Source organism: Asterias amurensis, chromosome 2 (genome assembly GCF_032118995.1).
Source record: "Asterias amurensis chromosome 2, ASM3211899v1".
Classification (NCBI taxonomy): Eukaryota; Metazoa; Echinodermata; class Asteroidea; order Forcipulatida; family Asteriidae; genus Asterias; species Asterias amurensis.
The window spans coordinates 25,331,738-25,356,567 of NC_092649.1; the positions used below are offsets into that span (position 1 = coordinate 25,331,738).

The 24,830-nt window shown below is 40.2% G+C and overlaps 1 protein-coding gene across 2 annotated transcripts; it reads right to left on the minus strand.

The window, feature by feature from the left end:
- Positions 1 to 1,230: 1,230 nt before the first annotated feature.
- On the minus strand, positions 1,231 to 24,676 carry LOC139954374 (uncharacterized). Of its 2 annotated transcripts, none has more exons than XM_071954136.1 (21): positions 24,450 to 24,573; positions 23,135 to 23,400; positions 21,406 to 21,568; positions 20,011 to 20,248; positions 19,369 to 19,670; positions 18,488 to 18,686; positions 17,301 to 17,524; positions 16,426 to 16,572; positions 15,743 to 16,045; positions 14,875 to 15,036; positions 14,290 to 14,499; positions 13,768 to 13,898; positions 13,034 to 13,194; positions 12,074 to 12,216; positions 9,600 to 9,790; positions 8,968 to 9,085; positions 7,901 to 8,094; positions 7,165 to 7,323; positions 6,335 to 6,547; positions 4,822 to 5,423; positions 1,231 to 3,583 (listed from the first exon to the last, which is right to left on the minus strand). In XM_071954136.1, the coding sequence occupies exons 2-21, from the start codon at positions 23,363 to 23,365 to the stop codon at positions 3,286 to 3,288; spliced, it is 4,389 nt and encodes a 1,462-aa protein (XP_071810237.1). In that variant the 5' UTR covers positions 23,366 to 23,400; positions 24,450 to 24,573; the 3' UTR covers positions 1,231 to 3,285. The 2 variants fall into 2 exon arrangements, with proteins under 2 accessions (XP_071810237.1, XP_071810235.1); XM_071954134.1 differs by having other exon boundaries at positions 1,232 to 3,583; positions 24,541 to 24,676.
- Between the last annotated feature and the right edge of the window lie 154 nt (positions 24,677 to 24,830).

The window sequence follows — 24,830 nt, forward strand, 5'->3', positions numbered from 1 at the left end:
TGCAGGACAACTAAAAGCTCAGCTCCTTGAAGCTGCGACAAAGAAATGCTTGAAACCCCCAATCACATCGAACTCGTTCTCAACACACGTGCAGAAAAATGTATTCTCAGTGCAGGACGTGGTTATTCAAACTCACTCTCAACTTTCTCGATCCCTCGCTCGCTCCCCCTCACCGAGCTGAAGCTAGCCGCGTTTCTGGCCCGACTTTCTACCGCCAGCTGGCCGCGTATTCCGGAAATTAGGGAAAATAGAACCCATGCAGTTAAAGACATTGGCCATTATTGGAAACTGTCAAAGACCAGGGCCCAATTTCATAGAGCTGCTAAGCACGAAATTTGCTAAGCATGAAATTTCTTCCTTGATAAAAACAGGACTACAAGTGATTTTCAGGATAGGCAAGCAAGAGCTGAATACCAGTAACGAGCAATATGCAATAAGTAGAAATTTCGACCCTTGATGGCAAAATTTCAAATGACCGATCATGTTAAAATTTCAAAAAAGGAATCTAGCGCCCCAGTAACTGGGTGTTGTGGGTTAGTGCATGGTATTTTCTTCCTCCATGGTTAGTGATACGAGTGCAAATGACTTGTGCACAGTAGCCGTACAGTGTGCGTTGAGCGATGTGTATACGGTTGGGTCGTGCGGTGTGAATTCACATGCACAGTAAGCACAGTGTATGTAGTCGGAGTGACTACTGCGACTGCCTTGGGCAAGGCTAGCGTACTGGTATTCAGCTGCTGTTTGCTTATCCTGAAAATAACGTGCACATTTTGTTGGCTATCCTTTTTTTATCAAGGAAGACACTTTCTTTGAGCAAATTTGTGTGCTTAGCAGCTCTATGGAATTTGGCCCAGTCTTTTCACTTGTGTATCTACCTCCATGGTGTATCTCATCATATGCATAAATTAACAAACCTGTGCAAGTTTGAGCTCTATTGGTAGTCGAAGTTGTAAGATAAAAATGAAAGAAAATCACCCCTGTCACACCATCGAGTAAACCATGGAATTGCTGCTCTATGGTCACACAAAGTTGTGTGCTTTCAGATGCTTGATTTTGAGACCTCAAAATTTAATTCTGAGGTCTTGAAATCAAATTTGTGGAAAATTCTTTCTCAAAAACTACGTTACTTCAGAGGGAGCCGTTTCTCGCAATGTTTAATACTATCAACAGCTCCCCATTACCCAGTACTAGGTTAGGTTTCATGCTAATAATTATTTTGAGTAATTACCAGTAATGTCCCGTCTCTCTAAAGGCGGTAGAATTTTGCCTTCCTCTAGCTCCTTTCTAATTTTAACGAATTTTTTAGTTGTATGTAACCAAGAGTTTTTATTTTCATAATTCTAAAGAAACCTCAACGAGCCAACTCAGAGGTGGAATTAGAATAATTGATTGCATAATTAACAAGTAATTAGCCGCTGCAATTAAAATCTTATCATCCAGACCATAAAAAACATCTGCTAGAAAAGCTGCACTCACCCCAAGTAAAATATGAGCCCTCTAGGGGGTTGCATACAAGATGAACATAGTACTACATAATCCAACAAACCATACCTCTGGGCAGACTTAATTTTGGAGCAAGTTCAATCTGTCCCCTATTTAATTAATTAGAAACCAGCCAATGATTAGCCAATGACCAGCCAATGACAGTTTTAGCTGGGCCCAATTTCATGGCTCTGCTTACCACCGATTCCCTGATTGACATGCTGGCGCCAATTTCTGAGCTAGCCTTGTAAGCAGAGAATGCCTAGTAACGTGGAGTATGCCTGCGCAGAACCCAAATACGCATAAATCCCTGCTTCCTTAATCGCCGATTATGTGCTTACAACAAGCAGAGCCATGAAATAGCGCATAGGTCTCTCATCTTAATTACAACAGGAAACAAGGCAAGATTGTAATTGTATGCGAGAATAACTGGTCTTATTTGACTCAACACTGACCCAAACTAAGGTTATGGGCATGGGCCTTCAACTTAACTAGTTCTCACTTGTATCTGGGGTTTGAAATGTTTAATCAAAATTACACTTAATTGTCACTAAATAAACAGTATTAAAAACACAATGTTTTGTTGGGTGATGCTTCTTTTTAGTAAACTTGACCATGGATGGTAACTCAAAAACCAAAAGTTGATCACCACACAAGCTATATTTATGTGAGACCGGTATTCCTGAACCATTTAATTCCTCAGAGTGCCAACAACAAACCAAAAATGCCCTTCGGAATACATTATAAACCAAATAAACATAAGGTCGGAATTAAGCACATAATAAAAACGTTTAAAGATGTCAAATTTGCATCGGGGATAAAGAATATTAATTTTGCTTTTTGCCCATATACACTGATGTGTATACTCGGTATTTACCCAAGTTCTGTGAGAAATCACAGGAATATTACTCGGGTGGCATTCGAACCCACCACCCTTGCAATTCTAGAGCAGAGTGTCGTACCAACTGGACCACCAAGATTGCCCAGTGGCTAGATGCAGTTCGAATCCTACAGTTTAGCAACCATTTAAAGGTGTTAAATTTGCATAATAAAAACATTTAGATTTATTCAAAGTACATAAATATTCACAACAAATGATAGGAGAATCTATCCAAAATACATTTTAAAGTTATTTACACTTTTAGTTACAAAACCTGGGTGGGTTTTTACCCTGTAAAAGTTGTGCTATGTACATACACATCAATTCACTTTAAAAAACAACTGTAAAATACAACCAGCTGCTGACTAACAGTTGGATATGTCAAAAGTTAAAGATTGTTCATGGACGGATGTAGTTACCTTTAAAAAAACTTTTGAATTAATGCTATGTTTTAATAGCACTTTTAAAATAAACAGATTGGCTATAGACGATGTGACTTCTGATGTCACACGAAAACCATAACATGATTCGCGCGCATACCGCCAAGCAAAACCTTTGTGTTTTGGCAGCCAGCTAGAAAGTGTATGCTGTTGTATGCGCCGTAGCACCTTGTAAACCCTTATAAGCTGCTACATAATTGCTTCTCAAAATTCATCACTTCAATAACCTATCTTTCTGAAAGTTTGTATACACTCAGCACCTGGAGGTACCTTGTTTGGGAGATACGTGTACGTGCGCTATATAAGACTTAGATGTTATTATTGTTATTATTATTACAATTACATAACACTGAATGCATGGATTTCATTTCAATGTAAATTGGATCTAAGTCTAACTGAATCAAGTCCTTAATTGATAGTTTTACAAGAATCTTATAAAAATGAATAAATATGAAGTCTCAACAAAAACAAACAAACACTCCGCTACGCCGAATCATTCTGCACGACAAGCCTCCGGTTGGTGACATCCCGCTGGCATGTTGTCTTCCAGAACTGCTCCCTGTTTGGATAGTAAAACTCTGTCTGTAACGGCTTGGCTTTGAGGCTTGGAGACGGTTGACGGAAACACTCATTCCCGGGGCGTAGCTTCTGCTTTGACGCCGAGGATACTGGGGCAGTGTTTGTGACTGGCATGGTACGGAACAGGTGGTTGTTTTTATCCTCTTTGTTCAGGGGCTGAATAAAGCGTTTGTGGAGTGCCCCACGTTCTTTATGGTACAACCTGCAGAGATTGAGTGAAACAAAGAGCTAGGTTACAGATCAATTTCATCAGCTAATAGCATGGCGACTGCTTACCATAACATAATGCTAATAAGCAGTCAAGCAGTCTCCTGCTCAACTAGGCAGTAGTCCATTGAGATGAAGTACATGTTTTATTCACCTTTTTTTTATTGATAATAAAAAAAATCAAGAATATGAAAATATAGATCCTGAAGAAGCATAAAGCCACATTAAAAAAAAAGGTTTTCACCCTCCCATCACTCAACAGACCTGTACTGGAAAGTGGGTGTGCGACAAGCGACTCATTTTTGTAGAGCCTGTCACAATACCAAAACTGGTATATTGTTGGGCATGTGGACTCTAGCTGTACATCAAATGTCAATCATGAAGACATATTACATGGTGGCCAATCACATTCACTGCACATTCTGTTTTTGTTCACCCAAACTGCATTTTCGACCTCCCTGTGATCAACAATTATACACAAACTAGCTTACCTATGCTCTATATTAACACACACATTGATTTTTCATCTCGGAAAGGCCCCCCAAAAAACTTCCAACATTTTGTTGACAAGGCTTAAACAAAATGGCTGACAGTTTGTTTGTGTGAAGGAGAAGTACACGATCACTTGATGTGCATTGAAACTGGAGTGCAAAGACTGTTACATGCTTCTTGTTATTGTTGCAGTGAGTGTGCACTAAACTTCAGATATTGCCACCGGAAATGAATTGGCCATTGATAACAAAAAGAAATTACGATCTGCATGTCAATGGTGCCATTTCTTGGTGACGTCACCACTTTGGGCTTATTTGGGCTTATTGCATGGTCACGTATGACGTCTGCAACGTACATACCTGAAGTGTCAAGGGGTTCTTTCATGTATGTTTATTACAGGAGATTTTTTGTCTCGTGTATTGTCCAGCTTAACTTCCCTATTATTGGTTGTGTTACTCTTCAACTGAACATATACTCGGTAATTGCCTAAAAACTACAAACCACAATGTATTTTTTGTCGTTCTCTTCTCTTCGATGGAGCATGTGCTCAGTAATTACCTCAAATATGACCCAAACTGATGAATTATTTGTCATGTTCTCTTCAACTGAGGTACTAGGCCCCGATGGGCACATCTTTTCTACGATTATCATTGATCATACCTGGTACATCCATTAATAATATACCACTTCAAAATGAAAGAAAATTTTCTAAAGAAAAAGAATATGCTTTCTTCAACTTACTTGAAATCATATTTCTTCAGTTCAGAAAACTTTGCGTGCTCCATGTCTTTGATTGGAATCTTATTTTTCTCCATGGACCAGCTCTTGTCGTCGTACGGCCCTGGCATGAACCCACAATTCCTCTCCACTTCCTGTGGGTCAACAGCCGGTATGATGGGTACTCCAGCTTCCCTCGCAAACGTGTCCACGCTTGGATCGATCACAACTGCCAGCGCTGGGATATCGTTCATCCCGGCCTGTCTCAAGGAGAGTTTCTTCGGCTCATCCTTAAGGAGACCCTTAAGACGTGCTACCTGGTTACTGGACTTGGGACCTCTATAATATAATTCAGTATCCGTGGCACAGCGGTGGAACTTCATCTGGGTGTCGTCGGTGACAATCTTAGTCCGCCAGTCCTCCAACTCCAGGTTCCTGGCGTCCCGTTTCTCAGCGTTGAGTGTGTCTCCAGCGAGGTGGATGGTGATTGGAGGGATTGGTTCAAACCCTTTGGAGGGACGCTTCCATACGTCCATGTCTTTTTTACGATTGGACCAAGAGTAGCCATCTCGTTCCTCCAGGGTTGGTTTTAGGGCGTTGGCATGGAGTGTGTTTTCCTTCCAAGGCTGTAAAATTTAAGTTTAAAATACACATGTAAGCGTTTTACTTGAAAGTTGAAACAAATGTGATGAAATTAACACCCCATAAGTTGCTCATTGTTGGTAAAACAGTTTAAGAGTCCCCTGAAACTTTTGTCTTCATTTCTTCCTTTTGGCTGGAAATAAGTGTTACAAAGGGGGAGGTCAAGTGTGTGCGTGAAAGCACTCACCCTCTGACCCCCTACTTGAATTTTCCTCTCTTACTCAGAAATTGCAATATTTATCCTCTTCCAAAACTTCCTCAATTTTCAGCAGAAATGTCTAACTGTTCACGGAATTCATAAACAAAAAATTGTTGGCTTTTACCATACACCAGTGTTGTAGTACAAGGAAATGTGTCAAAGTACCAAATATTCTGATATCTAAGTACCAAGTCCAACAGCAGAGTGCCAGGCACTTAGCTTGTGGTTGAAAGTCCTGGGGTCAAACCACTGGACCACGCTGACCTAACAGAGAATGAGTATGAATATGAGTACCATCTAAAAGCAGTACGAGTACTACAACACTAGCATAAACTCGAGTGTGATAAGCACTGTATAATCAGAGCTTTCTCCGAGTCCACACTTGTACTACTCAAATGAGATTTGACAAACCGATGACCGAAGCCATTCTTGAGCAGCAGTCTGACAGCTAGGCCATCGAGCATGGCCAGGAGACAAAAAGCTAGCTTGAATCCTGTAACAGCAATCACCGCCAAATAAACAACTACACAAACAAATACTGAGAAAAATTAGCAATAACCCCATGTGAATATCTCTTTTTGAGTAGTGTTGGTTTTGAAAAGGACTGGTGGTTAAAACCAGTATGCTCTGATCGTCTTCAGGAGAATGCTGGACTCTGTTGCCAGATGCTGATAAAGTTAACTAATATTGACCAACCTGCTTGAGCTCATCTCTACGGGCCACATCTGGATGTCTGGAGTGTGCGTTGTCTTCGAGGGCAGCCTGCATCCCAGGGAAGATGAACCCATCGGCAGTCTGCCATGCGTCCACTGAGTCAAGCTCCTGTAGTTTCCTCACAACATCCACATTGACGGGTACCACTGTGGCCGAGTTATAATCCTCACAGTATGTGAAACGACGATCAGGCTCCTGCAATTTTTAAGAGAATAATAATAATAATAGTAATAATAGTTGTGGCTTCTTATATAGCGCACATGTCAGTCACCCAGTGACGCTCCTGGCGCTGTAACATACAGTATTTCCTGCCAGATGTGGGACTACGTTTGAATTATGAGACCTAATTCTGACAGCACCATGTAATGCTTTACAAGGTGCTGTGGCGCAATTTTGCTGCCGTTCGGCAATAACAAAGCCATGAAACTGTTAGCTGCCGTGTAAGCCAGGGATCACACCCAAGTTTATGGTACAACCTGGAAAGTGGCAGCCATGTGATCACCTTAAGGGATGTGACTTTTTAGTTTTAACATACAGTATTTCCTGCCAGATGTGGGACTACGTTTGAATTATGAGACCTAATTCTGACAGCACCATGTAATGCTTTACAAGGTGCTGTAGCGCAATTTGCTGCCATCATCAATAACAAAGCCATGAAACTGTTAGCTGCCGTGTAAGCCAGGGATCACACCCAAGTTTATGGTACAACCTGGAAAGTGGCAGCCATGTGATCACCTTAAGGGGATGCGACTTTTAAATATTAAATATTTAATAAACCACAATATATTGAAGTTAGAGGAGTATTACGGTACCTTTGCCAGCTCTTGTCGTAACAACTCTTTGGCCTGTTCAGTGGAGTTTAACGTCTGAGTACTGTAGTTGTGGGTCACTCCATTTACTGGCTCTGAGCGTATTGTTACAGGTTTGACTTTCTTGCTCTTGTTCCTGTTGCTGACTTCTTGGACTGCTTCCTGAAATACAAAGAAACAGCTTGGTGAGTACTTGGGATGAAATCATGTCACTTCATGATTAATATGACAGCATGATGACCTCTGGGAGCAAGGTTGGGCAGCCTTACTACCATGGTAACTGTGCTGTACGAATACCTCTCGTCACTTACCCCTGGGAGGGAAGCACTAAAAATCAACGCTGATTGGTAAGCCAAATGTGAATGTTTTGCATGCACGCTTGTTAATAACTTTCCAGCACCTGCAAAGCACTCAGTCAGCACGTGTAAAATGCACAGTTTGGACGCAATACATTTCAAATTATTTATGTTAAATTTGGTCACCCTTACAGTTGGATCTGTCCCAGGATCGAAAAGGAATGAGATGGGGGCCAGTGTTCAGCGTAGCCTCTCATCATAGAATGGACCAGCAACCACAACTCATTTAAATATGCAATATAATTGGATACTTTAAGTCGCACTTCCAGGGGGGTTATGATCAAGCAAAACAATCTGGAACAGAAAGAAAAATGATGTGGTGAGATCGTACACCACTGGGAACAAGGTTGTAGGTTGGGTACTGTGCAATCCATCACACTTACAATGTTCATCTTGATGTGGTCACTCTCCTGACCATTAAGGCGTCTCTCCTCCAATAAGTCAAGGTACCTGTCATTATACAGATCCAGGGGGGTCCACTCCCTTTGCCTGTGTTGGGGAGGGGCTGTTTGAGCTCTCCATATGTCTGCCTGCCCGGTTTCGTCTTGGAGTGGTGCCGCCTCTTTTTCTGACATTTCTGTGGTGATATGGGATAGAAAAATTGTCAGGACTATTCGTTTCAATATCTAAAAAAATACAACCAGCGACAAAACCAGAAGGATGAATAAAAAAGCAACGACTTTGTGTTAGGCATAACCTGGCATAACAGTAGTTCTGATTGAACACACACTTGCATTTCCGAACAACAGACATAAAACTTTATACAGTGTTTTTCAGATTTATATGGCACTAACATGAAAGGTAGATTACAACCTATGCTGAGCTAGCCCTTTCATTGTCTGTAAGGATGTAGGCATCATCCACTAGAATGCCTCCCTGGCTAGTGGAGGAGAATGCAATACCTAACCATTTTTTTCATGGTTAAGTGCCATTGAGTAAGGCACCAGACCTTGTGTCTATGAAGTAGACCGCTCGGCCACGACTGCTCGGCCACAACATGCCACAGAAGTCCAGATCGACAGTACATGTGGTTCCCAAGCTTTAAGTGAAATCATTTTTTAACCTCGAAAACAACCCTCACTGAGGTCAAAGGAAACCAATCATCGGCTGAAAGTTGTGCCTGGAGTTTGCCTGGAGTGTGCAGGTTTCCACTGTAGGACCTCAGCGATGTCAGTTATGAAGAGGAATACATAGGATTCGAACTGCCTCTAGCTACCGGGCAACCTCGGTAGTCTAGTTGGTAAGACACTGCTCTAGAATTGCAAGAGTCGTGGGTTCGAATCCCACCCGAGTAACATGCCTGTGATATTTTTTCAAAGGACTCGGGAAAGTACTGAGTATACAGTGCTAACAGACATCGGTGTATGGTTAAAAACCAAAATTAATATAAGAATACTAAGTTTTAACTGGTACAAAAAACCTTCAGTTCAATTTGTGTTCCAAACTTTACCTTCAAAGTCAGCTGCGGTGAGTGGAACTCCAAACTCTTTGCTGAGGGAGACAATCATTTCGGCAGTTGGGAAGAGGTCATTGCGTGTTGCATTCCTCAAAATGTCCTGACGGAGAAGCTGTTGAAATAAATAACAAGAGAATAAATAAAATCACCAAATCAAAGTTTGAATTACTGATGAAAGGAAATTTAAAGGAACTATTTTGTTATAGATCAATACTATCAACAAGATGGAAGTAAATGGGAGAATTTAGAGATGCTAGATTAAAGGAAATCGTCTACATACAACAAGATATTTTTAAATTGTCAGGAAGTAACTGTCTATTTTTGCGTAGTAGAAAATGTTTAAAGGAACCTGTTGCCTTGGATCGGGATCAGACAAGTTGATCTATGAAAAGCATTTGAAACCCTTTATTATGAAATGTGTATCACTCAAAGTTGCACGGTTTTCATTTTACGTCGCGAACTGACACGAGGTAAAACTTTTACATCTTTCTAACCATACCGATTTAATAACAAACGGTTACAGAGCGTGTTCCTTTAAGCAATATTTTCTGCTGAAGCGGCTCTATTTCATAAAGCCTGCAAAGTGATATTGCATGCTAACTGAAGCCATAAATATTCAAGCTTACCATGTCTAGTCTGGTTATAGCATCTAAGCATAGCCTTGGGACCATATCTCTCACATACAGTAAGGGTTGCTGAACGATGGATGACAGGGGTTCGTGAAGGCGTACACGGCACAGGTCCACGTCCAGGCTGGCGTACCGTCGCTCGCTGAACGTCATGTTGGAATTGTAAAGCGCTTGGAATGTCACCGCATCTGTGATTTCAAAAACACGATAGACAACTACTTAAAGGGAAGTTGTAGCATTTAAGGAATAGTCCAGATGATTCTAAGGGTTTTGTAACACAAGACAGGCAACTTACAGACAACCAACCCCAGTGCATGATATGTCAGCAGCTGATTTCACAAAACAATAGGATTAATCCTATTGACCCATTTCGCCTGACGTCATCATCAAAAAAATCTTGAATGCGCCATACTGGTGGGCAATTTCACTGTACGTTTTTATATATAACTCTATGATGTGCGTTATGCAGTGAAATTGCGCGTTTTAGGCGACGCGGCATTAATACCTGTAAACCTAACATTCCCACCAATATGGTGAGCGCGGATTAGTTGCCGCATGTGACGCGCGTGCAAGGGGTCAATAGGTTCAATGCGTCCTAACGTCTATGGATACAAAACTTAAATCGTCTATAGGTTAATCCCAAGTTATAAGAAGAGTTTGGTGAAATCGAGGATAGGATCACTTTCGTAGCACTTGGAATTTTTCAAACAATGTCTCATGACTCCTTAGAAAAATCTTTAAACATTGATATATGAATGCCTTTTCTTCTTGGAGATTGCCTGGAAATGGTTACCTGTAAATCCACATGTGACAAGGCCCTACAGGTTTACATATCACATGGCCAGAAAGCTCAGTTGGTAGAGTGCGCAATGTAAATCAATCTTGAGGTCGCAGGCTCAAATACGTTTGAGTAAATTTAATAAATAATAATAATAATAATAATTTATTTTTAAAATAGCGTCTTACATAAAAAATCTCAAAACGCTGTTCAGTGTATTACATATTATAAACATTGGTTAGAACGACAAAAACAAACAATGACAAACACCAAAACGAGACAATCAACAAAATTATAACACCATAGAAAAGGCAATCAAACAAAAAATTTAAAAAATGTCAAGAGTCAGAGATAATGTCTTTTAAAAAGAAATAATTTGAGGTGGGTTTTAAAAGTATCAAAGTTGGTGATAATCCTCAAATGAATGGGTGAATTATTCCAAAGGGTTGGAGCATAAATAGAAAAAGCCGATCCCCATAAAATTTGCAAGGCCTTGGGCCAACTAAGGAAAAATTAAGTGGCACCAACACAACTTCTAGTATGAATATGAGGAACGTAAACTGAAATTAATTCTGACAGATAGCGAGGGGCCGATTTACCATGATGAATAAGTTTTAAAATAACACAGACGATTTTGTCTTGGAAGACCCCACAGATTAGAATTCAGTTTCAGCAATATGTAGGTTTTCATTTGTAGTGAATTCCATTAACAGCTGCCAAGCATGTGTTAGCTTTTAGTGCTTGCACTCAGAGACTTTTACCATTCCCCTATTGTATATGACCATCTGGGAATGCCAGCTGTAAATGGTGAACAATGAACTCCAAAACCCCCAGTGTAGTATAAAGGCCTATTGTAAGTTCTTTTGTGTTTGCCTATTGAGCAGGCCCTAATCCTTTTCCTTAGTGTACATAGCCATATAAAAGCAAAGGGAGACAATAAGTCACTCTCACTCTTCTCCAGCTTTTGGTACAGACAGGTTGTATCTCTCTAACTTATACTCGTAGTATTTATTAAGGTTCATTTATTATGGATGTCCAAAGGCTGACTGGAAACTGAATTGGTAGTACACTACTCCTATACAGCAACCTTTCAGCTGGAGGACACCATTAGGGTATAAAGTAATGTCTCTTAATGATTAAATATAAATAGTACTTAAGTAATTGTATTTGTGAGCTCTAAAATATTTGAATGAAGTCAAAGCTGACCAGCGCCGCCAAATGAGACCTAATTTCGACCAGACTCAGAAATAGGGTAAGTGTATATAATTGTAATTAAATACCCTATTTATTGAAATAATTATTATAGTACAAAATCTTCAAATACTGGTAAAGGCTTGTGATAAGGACCAACTCTTAATGACCCATTGCAAAACAGGCAGCACACTTGCTCGCACACCAATTTGAGTGTCAAAAAATGTGCACAGAAGGATGGTACACATATACGCATTAGAACACCTCTTTTATGCTATGACTGTCTCTTCTACCACTTTCACATTTGAGTTTGAAGACTGATGATGTCAAATTTAATTAATCGCGATTATAGCGAATATCGCGATATATTGTCAGCGATATATCGTGAATCAAATAAGTCGATATCGCCCAAGCTTATGCTTGCTACAATAAGAAGCCACTGTCATTACTATTACAGTCTGGTGACAAGGTGTATTACAAGGACCGGTTCTTATTAAAGTACCTTTGGCTTTTGGTCTTGGTAAAGTCTCCCACATCAGTTTGACAGCTTTCTCTCTCAGGCCTTCTAGGACAAAGATGTGTTTCTCGCCATCCATGACCTGGAAACCAGTCACAATGTCTAGGACCTGACTCTCCTGTTGGGCTCTAGAGAGAAACAAATAAAGAACGCGATAGTGGGTTAATCTGCAATTAATTCTAAAATGCATATACACTGACAATAGCAATCAAACATCTTATTTTCCGAAGGACTCTTCAACTTGTCTAGCCGTTATGTAATGTTTTTTTTTTATGCATATCAAATCTCTGTGAATCCAGAAAAAAAAAAAAACTGCTCCAAAACAAAATTTGATATGAATACGTAAGACTTTGATGAAAAAATACTCTATGGTTAGAGCGATAAAATAAATGGCAGAGCAGTCAGATGTAGTCAAGTGTAGGACACTTGTCCATTATTGCTTCCTCCTTCAGGATGTAAAGCCATAGGTTATGTGTGTTACACTTACTCCGAAGCTGAGGGTTTCCCTAGTGTTTCTGGCAGTGGCTCCTGAATGCACCAAACACCTTCTACCTTACAAGGTGCTACATAAATTGGTCTCATAGTTCATATTAACTTAAAAACCTGTCCTAAAAAGTATTTCTCCATGTTCAAGTGCATTGAGCTCAATATTGGTTGATACGTGCTATATAAAAGACTATATAACACTATATGTTATTTTGTATGTAGAAATTGTAACGGCTTTATTTTCTGTCTTACACCTGTTATTTTATATTTTTTATTCTGAACCGAAAGGATCCAATGGCTTTAAAGTTTCACCTTCTAATATATTTTATATTTACAATAATTTTGTCCATATTACTCTGTATTACACACTATTTGCAACATTGAATAACCGTTTATATCTATCTATCTATATTAACTTGATGAAAATAAAATATGAAAGTCACGAAATCGATAACTCACTCTGACAGTTTGTAGGTGGATAACGCTGCCTCAATGATATGCTGTGGCATCTTATCTAGGTTCAGTGCAGTAGCATTGATCAAAGTCACAAGCTTCACCAGCATGTGTAGAAACTCTGTGTTCTTGCACTCAAAGATGTACACCATCCTAGCAAATGGACACTGGTGGGTGGCAATACAAGATGGGTTTAGTCAGCAAATGAAAGTCTGTCTTTTAATGTTAATCAGGCATGTGATTTCTCAGGATTTTTTTTCTGGTTTTCTCAAATTCTCCTTCAGTCTTTACATTTTCTTGAAAGAAGTAAAGCAATCACCAAGGGGAGAGGGCAAACCCTAACTGCCTAATAGGGATTGGGGTTTCAGATAGTGATTTACTTTGATTTTGGGCAACCCCTAAACTGCTGTTTGTTTTTGTACCTATATTCCTCTGTTCTTGGTCTGACCGTTTTTACTCAGTCCTATGTTTATTGTACTGTATTGTATTGTATTATTTTTGTAAAGCCTGAATGAATTAATAGTAATAAAATAAAATAATAAAAACATAGTTTGCTTCATGTAGGAATCTGTAAGCCTCCAGAATTGTAACGTCTGAGAGGTTCTGGGCCACAGACAAGAAGGAAGCCATGCCAAGCCACCAAGCCATTTTAGCACATTCGTCAAAACTCATAGCTTGTTAATACGGTCTAGCATTTGAAGAAATATAAAATTTGAAGCAGAAAAAAACATCAAATTTACCTCTGGAGGTGTTTCTATCTCTTCTTTGAGTTTCACCTCCTGCGATGATGTTAGTGGGTAGGCTACCTCTACCCTGATCTTAAGCTGACTGTGAGATTCTAAATAGTGGCCCATTGGTAATGGTTCGTCCTCTGTCAGAACAAAACACAAATACAGACAATCATGTAAGTAAGGTTTGTGGTGACTTCATTCAGAAAATTTCTTTTGTGAGTAGTGGTGTCTCTAAGAAGAGCCTGTTTGTTCTACTCAACTATGCGATCAGCGTGCTGACCATCTTTTGGAGAATGAAATAGACACGGTTAAGATTCCAAGTCTTGTATTTTTCAGGATGAGTTGTTTTATCATTGTCAAGCCTTGTGGAAATTGACAGTTTTGGCACGTTGTAAAATGAGTAGGTCTCATAATTCAAACATAGACCCACACACTTTGCAGGAAAATACTGTATGTTAAAGAGCCTTGAGCGTCACTGAGCGACTCATATGAGCACTATAAGAAAATTACATTATTATTATTCCGACATACTTGGGCCATCCGCTGAATTTGAATATCCAATGAGTCTGGTGTCTGTTCTACTGCGGCCGATCACATCTGGTAGTGGGCAGCTGTGGATGGGCGAGGTCAGGTTCAAGACCCGCTCACCAAGCAGGAGGTCGGAGAGGTCAAACTTAGCCAAGCCGTATGGATCCCAGGGCTTGATGTGAGTGTGGAACGGGTTGTGAAGAGTACGCTTGGCTGTACAGAGGGAAAACAGTTATAAGGGAATCAATGTGTGGTGAAGAGGTTTCAACTAGTGGTTTAATCCCAACGAGGCCTGACTCTTGATAATTTTATCGAGACGAAGTCGAGGTAAGTTATCAAGAACCAGGCCTTGCACTTTGAGCCATACCCAGTGTCCTTTGTCATTCTTGCCTTATGTTCTCATCTCGACACTTCTCTGGATATATATCTTTGTACTGCTTCAGAAATAGAACAGTATCTAGCCAACAGAGCACAGTGTTTCTGAATGTCATTTGTACGCCTGCTATCCTGCTAAAATTATCAAGTAATACCCATATTGTCAGTGTTACACAAGGTTGCTAATGCAAAGTCCATACAGGAATAACTTACCGGTCACCATACCCACATTGCTGATTTTATCATCTTCAATATCTTCACCGAATAACGTTGGTTTCTGTTTGATCTCCTCCGGCCGACGATCCCTGTCATGCACCTCAACCTCTAAAGGTGGACCACGAAAGTACTCAACTAATTCTCCCTTCGGTATGATACCTTCAAAGAATGACACAGCGAAAGAAGGTTAAGATAGTGTATGGGGACAAAGTTAAGCCCAGACCATGGTTAATAAAGTACCTCTCTTGGGTATGATACCCTTGAACAAATGACACAGCCAAATAGTGTGAAGATAGAATACATGGGAACAAAGTTAGTGCCACTAAGGCTCAGACTAGTAATGATAATATTAATAATAACAATAACAAAAACAACTGCGTTTCTATAGCGCCTAACACCTTCAAAAGAAAGTCTCTAAGCGCTAATAATTGTTTTTACGTAGTGCTTTACACACTTCCGAATTGAGTCTACAAGCGCTTCCAACATTATTACTCCTGGTCACTGGCCCATTTAGTTAACTCCTATTGGTTTCTCAGGTCCCTGTGGAGTATACAGCCTGTCCAACAAGTATGTGATACTCAACAAGCTGAATCAATCACAAGAACCATCTCTGCCCTCACAGGTACCCATTTAACCCCGGGTGAAGAGAAGCAACTCTAGTCAAGCATCTTGCTCAAGTTCATGACTGGGATTCGAACCCACACTCTAATGACTTTAACCACCAGAACTTGATGCTCTAAACCGCTCGGCAACGACACCCTTCTGTTCTAAGTGATGATTTTTTAATTTTATTTTTTATGATAAGTGGCTCTTTGGGCAGACAGTGAAAATATGTTGCAAGGCGAGAAACAAAATAAATACTTACCCAACAACTCCACATTCACATCTTCCCAGTATATATTTCTGCCGTGCGGCTTCCGGCAACTCTCATACATGGGCTCCTTAAAGAAGGTGTAGGCAGTGTACACTGGCATGCAGCGCCTGGACAGATCCCTGAAAGACTGTGGTGTGGAGGGCATGGAAGACGCTGAGCTGACCTTAATAATGAGGGGGTTCAACTCTCGCCTGAGTGCCTCAGACATCAGGGGACCGTCCAGAGAGACTGTGATGAAAACGTCCTCCAGGCCGTGTACCGGTGTGGTCAGGCGATTGGTGACTGAACGTAAACCTGTGATTTGGAATAGAGTTGTCATTGTAGCATGAACAAAGCTGAAAAGACATGCCTTTTAAAAATGATGGCGGGTTAAACCAAACCTATTATTTTTAAAAATATTTGTTAGTCAAAAGCCTCATTCAAATGAAAGGCAATTGCAGCATCTTGACCCAATTTCATCAAGCCTGTAAGTACAAAAACCTGCTAAGTGCAAACAAGCATTTCACAGCAGAAACAGAATACCATCCAAAACTACATTGTTGTGACCGAAGCCCAACTAAATTTTTGCTTAGCAAGGAATTTGTCAAGCAGTATTTTTCTGCTAAACAGCTTTATGAAATTGAGCCCTGATCACTGCTTGGTTTAAATGACATTGATCCTAGTGTTTCACCCACCTGCAAAGAGTAGCTTCATGCGTATTGGTATACATGCATTGCCATGTTGCTTGATGTACATGGCTAGAGCGGCCGCAGCATGCTCTGCCTTGTGTGACTTCCTTCTCGCCTCTCTCTGCTGGGGCGATTCCTTTAGACCTCGACGTCCTAGAATAAAAAAGGTCAAGTCAGGTCAGTTATTTCCGCAAAAATGTTTAATTGCCTGATGTTATGACCCTAGCAGAGTCTTCATGCTAGAAAGACTCTGCTAGGGTCGACCTGTTAGGCCATTAACTAATTTTGCCATTTATACCGTCTATCCTTTCAGTTAGCAAGTTGTTTGCAACAGCTAATTCTATTTTTTCATCAGTTATTTTGATTATACAACTGTAATTAATGAGAACAAATGTACGTTCCCAAAAGTTTCTTGATACTGAATGTGCACTTTCACAGTAATTTGGGCCAACTTGTTCACCCAAGGGCACATTTGTTTACTTTGAAACGCTGTGGCGGCCTGCGACTTGGCACTAGAACTTCAGGCACACTTCTGGATGGTTCATGGAAGTTCAAGCGCTGGGTTGCAGACGGCAACACGTGTTTAAATAAACAAATCTGCCCCTTCTGGTGCATCCAACTCTGAAGGTGCTTATTATTTTGTCAGACACAACCACTGGTGACCAAACAAGGCAAAGTAGTTTGGGTAATTACTCAAAATAATTGTTAGCATAAAAACTTACTCGACAACGCACAGTGGAGGGCCCTTGAGAAAGAGGTAATTTCTTCCTCAAATATTAAAAGACTTCAGCCCTGAAGTCTTTCATTGGTATCTGAAAGCACAACAGTTGACTAAAGACACCTCCATTAAGGAAAGGGTTCAACGAGTGTAGAGTACTCACCAGGAGTCGGTGCCGAGTTTGATCCTGCTCGACTATCTCCTCCCCGACCCTGAGAAGAGTCCCGACCTTTGCCTCCGCTCTCCACCTGGGTCTGCCTCTTATTAAGCCCCTCCCCTTCTTTCTTAGCCAGGGCAACGATCTTCTCCTTCTTGAGTTTCTTCTTGATTTCCTTCAGCTCCTCCGGAGGGGGTAGTCCGGCAAGCTTGTTGAGGTGGCTGTAGGACCTTGGGATATGTACACAATTTTTTCTATTTAATAGGTGAAAATTTGCATCGAGGATAAAGAACGTCAAATTTGGTTTTACCCATATACATCGATGCGTGTTACTGTAACAAATCCCTGGAACAATACTTGATTGGGATTCGAACCTACAACCTTAGTGCTATCCTAGAGCAGAGTCTAGTTGGTAAGACACCGAGTATGCTCTGCTTAACACACTGGTGTATGGGTATAGTAAAAAACAAGGTTTTCTGTTTTTGAAAATTTATTCAGAAATACCTGGGAGATTTATATCCATATCGGTCTGGAAGTGAACAGATGGCCATGTTTTATTATGCACTATACATTGTAAACTCGATGAGAAGTGTTCAAACATGTGCGTTGGCGAGCAAACGTTATATGCAGGCACTCATTTACTTGTAATGCAATCAATAATAATAACAAATTCTTGTATAGCGCATTTCACAATAACGGTATCAATGCACTTTACATTAGTGCCCTGGTCATAGGGCCAATAACATCCTTGTAATGTTTCTCAGCTCCCTAGGGAGTATACAGCCCTGAGCTGTCTGTAAGGCGCTTGTGGCTTTTTCATACTATCAATCAATCTCTACCCTCGCAGGTACCCATTTATACCCCTGGGTGAAGAGAAGAAATTATAGTAAAGTATCTTGCTCAAGGACACAAGTGTCACAACCAGGATTGGAACCCATACTCCGGTGAATCAACACCAGAACTTGAATTCGATGCTCTTAACCACTTGGCCATGACACTCATATTATAAGCGCACATACAACCATTCAAGGATATGACCGCAGGCATTCAAACTTCCAGAAATGTTTTACAGATTTTCTAGCATTATGCCTTTTATAAACCAAAAAGGGCATTTATGACTAAAGGCAGAACAAACTTAAGCAGCGGGTACCGCAACGATTTAATGATAGAATCAATCAAACTTGCAAACTCACTTCATTTCACCGGACTGCACCTCGGCCAGCGGGACAGCTGAGAAGATATCGTACTTCGTCTCCTTCGGAGAGATCCCTGATACGTCCTCCCCACTGGCCGTCTTATCCACAACGGCAACCTCCGTTGTAGGAGTGTGGCTTGGAGTCTTGGTCTTAGAGATATTCTCTGGCGAGGCGGGGACTGGTCTCCCTTTAGCATCTGTTGAAAACAAAATCAAATCTTGGGATAAATCCAACAGCTAGACTAAACCCTTCTTTTGCAGGTTAACAATGATCAAGGGATATCACCTCAGGCCTGGGTCCTATTTCATAAAGCTCTTAAAGACCTGCTTGAATGAATATGTCAAGTCGTAAACTTTGCTGAAATTCACTTAAAATGTTTTCAAAGAATAGGGAAATCGAGTCATATGACTATAAAAAGATTTAAATTGTGTAAAAAAACAATCATTTTAAATGCCCTTATCCAGAGCTTTTCTGAAAGATTTGCCCTCTCGACGGCAGAAGTATTTTTGGTTTTCCAAATCTTTTGGTTGGGGCATGATTTTTTGGTCGATAATTACGAAAAATTCAGAAGTGTACACATGTCAAAATTACATTAAAATGGTGAACAAGTGCATTATAAACAAGTTAAAATACCATTTCCATTGAAAACAATCCGCTCAGGTCGCTATTTAAGCAGAAAATACTACTTGAGAAATTTCTTTGCTAAGCAAATATTGAATGGGGCACAAGTTACAAAGTAGAAATCCTATGTAATTTTGGCTGGTTACCTGTTTCTCTGAAGTAAGACTTTACTGTGTTTAGCAGGTATGTAAGGAGAGCCTTGCCAGAAAATTAATAATCATCAATTTCCTCTCACAAAATAAATCTCTGAGTCTCACCTTTCCTATCAAAGTTCTTGATGCCTTTGAGCTCTGCTGGACCATGCTGCGGGACCGGCCGATCAATGAACGACTTGCGTGGTTGAAGGGACATGTAGCTCTCTGACTGCTTCATCACCAGTGAGCGGACGCCACCGACGTCTTCGGCATCCTCCCCCGGCTTGGCCTGGGGAAGACGAAAGGCTTTGGGGCGGTCAAAACGAGCTCGGGAGGAAACCTTCTCCTTGGAGTCCCAGATACGGAGCTCCAGGGTGTGGTTGAAGAGTTTCAGAAGAAGTTCCTTCGTCACCTTTAGTGTATGACTGGAGATATATAAAAGTATCACAACAAATGAGCCTTTTATCCACACCCATTCTTTCATCATATAATCATTTTATACTCGCTACTTTTAAAAACACTGTCCTAAAATGACTATTTACCTCCATGCCACCTAAACGTAGAATACAACTGTTATATTCAATGGGCTCATAGAAGTAATTTTTTTAGCGGCTCTGAGCTTGCTGGCACATGCTAAGTATTGCAGGTGTAGGTCTTAGCACACGCACAACTAGCGACGAGAACTGTGAAAAGTGACCATCCAAAAGTCTCCCATTGATAATTTCATCCTCCACAAATGCTACTAAACATTTACCCCTCCCTTACCTGTGAGACCAAGCAATCCATGTCTGGTTCTTCTCCTGCCATGTTTTCAGCACCTTGGAGTCGTGTTCTGTGTAGATCTTGGCAGCCATTCCAAAGGTCACAACATCCGTCTTGATAGCCTCTGTATCATCAGGCAACAGGTAGTACTGGCAATGGTAATAGTTCTGTGCTTTGGGTGCTTCTACGATACGTTTCTTCTTGCGCATCAGATCGTCTAGCTTGGGGACGTCCTCTTCGGCTGTAAAATATATGTATACATTTGTTATATATTTTTTCTGTTATTTTAAGCAACAAGTTGTTGTTGTTTTTTACCAAAATTTAACTATTGAGAAAAATTATGTTAGAGCAGATTGTCAAAAATGTTCTTGAAATATTTTGGGTTTTGGTATATTTATTTTTAAAAGATTTTTTTTTTTTTTTTTAAGATTTTTGTGTAACTTCTTTAAAGCCATTATACACTTTCGGTAAACAGTATTGTCCAAGTCCCACACTTCGTGTATCACAACTTATATATAAAATAACAATCCTGTGGAAATTTAGGCTCAATCGGACATCGGAGTCGGGAGAAAATAACGGGAAAACCCACTCCTGTTTTCGCGCGTTTCGCCGTGTCATGACATGTGTTTATAACAAATCCGTAATTCTCGCTAACGAGAATTTCTATTGTTTTACCGTTTTCTCAAAAAGTAAAGCATTTCATGGACTAATATTTCAAGAGAAGTCTTTCACCATTACCTTCTGTAAACCCTGTAAGTTATTTGTAAATCTGTGAACTTTTTTTTTTTTTCCTGTACCGAAAGGGTCCAATGGCTTTAAAATAACAACACCTAAGACGGAATATTTGAACTGAAGTTTTGAGTCAGATTTTCTAAATTTGATTTCCCTACAAAAGTCAGAAGAATCTCATCCTGGAAAATAACAATCACAAATACTTAATATCGATTTGGTTTGACCCATGTACACCGATGTGTGTAGGCACTGTATTCTCAATACTACTTTCCTACTGTGTGAAAAAAACCTAGGGTTCGAACTGCCTCTAGCTACTGACAATCTCGATGGTCTGGTTGGTTAGACACCACTCTAGAATTTCAAAGGTCCTGCAATCTCACCCTCACCCTGGTAATTCGCCTGTGATATTTTTCACAGAGATTAGGAAAGTACCGAGTAAGGCCAAGTCACACAAGCCGCCAATAACGAGAATGCAAAGAAACACGATTAAAATGCGTGGGCACATCTGCGTGGGGCATTTCAACCAATGGAGGGCGTGTATTTTATTGTGTATTTTATCGTTATCGTTTTCGTTATCAGGGCCTGTGTGACTTGGCCTTAAACAGTGCTTTTACACATCAGTGTATATGGGTAAAACCAAAATTAATGTTTGCATTTTCTTTTTACCTGTAGGGATAGCTTTGGCAATGGTGACGGTCATTGTCACTTTATGGATACCATCTTTTGCCCTCTTCCTCCGTCTCTTGCTCTTCCCAGATCCTTTCCTCTCTTGACCAATGTCATCCACGGAGATGGAGATCTCTGCATGTTCACCTGTTTCTTCATTCACCTGAAAGACCAAGAATGATGAATTTACAAACTTTTGCTTGAGAGGGAATGATTTCTTCCAGCAATGAGTTTTGTGCGTTTAGGCCATACGGTGTACAGTCCACTCCCGTTATTACGAACTTGCATGTTACGAGGTTCCGGTTGATACGAGGTTTTTTGCCGGTCCCGAACGGCCCCATGCGTGTTTCAATGCATTAAAATACTGATTATACGAGCACGGTAGTAGCGAGAACACGGTTATAACAAGGTTATTTGGGAGACCCATTACGAGCAAAACATTGTTCAAAACCTTTCTATAACGAGAACAATTCAAAAACCAACAAAGAAAATACCTGTACAGCTGGTAAAGTCGATATTTGTGGCTTTTAAGACATACAAAAGAGGTGTACGCTACCGCTAGCAACGCTAATCTGAAATCGGGAGTCACGAGTCAGCAAGCAAGGTTGTTAATTCCAAACTCCGGACAATCTTAAGAAAAGATACTGATCAACTGAGTTTATAAGCGCATTTTTTCAGAAGAAAAAAAACACCCGCAACTTACAAACAAAAATAGTTGCGTGATCAATAAGATTTCCCCTGGTATCTCGCAGCAGCAATGAACCATCCAGCGTTAAACAGGTGGTTACCAATGAAAACAAAGACTTTTTTTGTTGCATTGGCAATAAACTGCCGGCGACCAAAGTTTTGTAAAACCAAAACATGAACGCAAGTTAAAATCTTACACTTTTTATCAATCTTGTAAAATGTAAATTGATTTTAAAATTGAATTTAAAACTAAACCAACTTAGTTAAAACAGTTTTATAATCCCTGCGTTGTGCTTGTTTGTGCAGTACATCGCACATACTACTCTATGCACACAGTAGTATAGTCAATTGCAGCTCTGCCATGCATCTGTGTACACACGTGCGGCCATTATGTCATGTATATGCAAGTACACGTGTTGTGTGCATGCACAATGATGACGTATGTATCTATATTTAGCGCGCTGCGTTTAAGACGAGATTCGGATAATACAAGGAAAATGGGCCAGTCCGGCGGACCTCGTTATAACAGGAGTCGACTGTAAATGAGGAGCATGTAGCATAAAACAGAAGCAGTTCCGAAACTTGGGAATAATGTTGAAAAACAGGTGCGCTCAAGAACTGTTGTTCAGATGTTTTTGTCAAGAAATATTAGGGAAGCACAACAAAATTCATCAAAATAATATGTCACAGGTACCATTTCATAAAAATATATGTCACAGATACCATATCGGCAACAAACTGCGCCACAGCACCTTGTAAAACATAACATGGTGCCATCAAGATTGGGTCTCATAATTCAAAAACGTAGTCCCACATCTTGCAGGCAATACTGTATGTAACAGCGCCAGGAGCTTCACTGTGGGCAGACATGTGCGCTACATGTATATAAGAAGCCACAATTATCCTGCTGACTTTTGTTCAGCAGAAATGGGTTTTTTAAAATTCTTTTTCAAGCAGCTCCACATCTATGAAAATAGGCCCAGGTCAATTTTCATTGTCCAACGGAAAATTGATTTAAACCATCTGTAACAAATTCTCTCACCTGATTTGGCTCTGCTTCTGTTGTCTCCTCAACACCTCCTGCCGCCATCTCGGTTTGAGTAACTGATGATGCCTCATCGTTTGCCTCCTCCTTGGGGTTTCTGGAGGTATCATCAACCCTTGCCTCCTGGCTCAGACCCTCAGCCTCACCATCCTCTTGTCTTATACTATCTTCTTGTGGCTCTGTGTCCATCACATCCGAGGAGTTCTCTACTGTCGTACTAATCTCCATACTCAATTCACTCCATCACATCAGCCACTTCAGGTCTAAATTGAAGAAAGTAAATTCATTGGGGTTTTTTAAGTGAAAGTTTTTTAAAGGGAATGTATACACTTGGTAATTTTAGAGTTAATTGCCAACAACATTTTCTTTAAAAAAGTACACTAGTTTTTCGATAGAAAAAGCATTTTGAGAATCATTTCTAATTTTTAACAAGAACTTAAAGCCATTGGACCCTTTCAGTTCAGAAAAAAAAATAAAAGTTCACAGATCTACAAATATCTTACAGGGCTTACAGAAGGCAATGGTGAAAGACTTCTCTTGAAATGCTTTACTTTTTGAGAAAACAGCAAAACAATATAAATTCTCATTACAAGAATTACGGATTTATATTTTTAACACATGTCATGACACGGTGAAATGCGCGGAAACAAGGGTGGGGTTTTCCGTTGTTTTCTCCAGACTCCGATGACCGATTGAGCCTAAATTTTCAAAGGTTTGTTATTTGATATAGAAGTTGTGGTAAACAAAGTGTGGGCCTTGGACAACACTGTTTACCGATAGGGTCCAATGGCTTTAAGAAGATTGCTCAGCGGAACGTTTCAAAAATCAAAATTTTTAGTAGAAAAAAATTACAGCGAGTACAATTTTATGCCTGGTGTTGCATCTTAAACATAATGGAGAGGCCAGTAGGCAGTTTTGAAGGTTAAATTCGTTCGGCATTTCCGTCATTTGGGGGCATTTTTTGTGTGACAGCCATGAAAATGTTGCTTCACCTCAGACACTCAGACTCCAGAGTCAGCATGTCAGACTCATTTCAGAATTCGCTGGGGCGCTCTACTACATAACATACGACCAAGAATGTCAAAATTTTGAATAAGGAGTACAAGTACGGGGTCTACTGTGTGAGCTGGTGACGTGAGTGTCACCCGTCCACTACTTCTAGAAACTATATTTAATATAAGGCTCCCCCGGCCGTGTCCCGTGAGACCGAGCATGCACAGCCACAGCACAGCACTCACTGTCCCTGTTCATTCGCTGTTCTTCGTTCAGCAGATTAAATATTTTAATTTAACTTTAAATCCGTAAAAATTACCGTATTTTAAAGTTTAGAAATCCACATGATGAAAATGGAAGATGGGGAAACATGAAATAAACCCAATTCGATGTAACTCTACACCACTGACCTAATAAATGACCATCGTTGATGAGAAAAGTTGATTCAGAATCGAAGCCGACTTTTTCTTCATGGAGGCGGCCATGTTGTGTTTTGATGCCTTTTTTCGCAGCGATTTGCATTATTGAGTACAACATCGCTTAAATAAATAGTCCCAATCTATGAGTCTGTTTTTTACATTTTTAATGATTAATTAACGGTATTTATAACAACGTTTTCATTACTATGACAATGTTGAACGTTTGTTTTGTGAATGATTTTCCCCTTCATAATTTTCATTGATTTAAAACATAAATAATA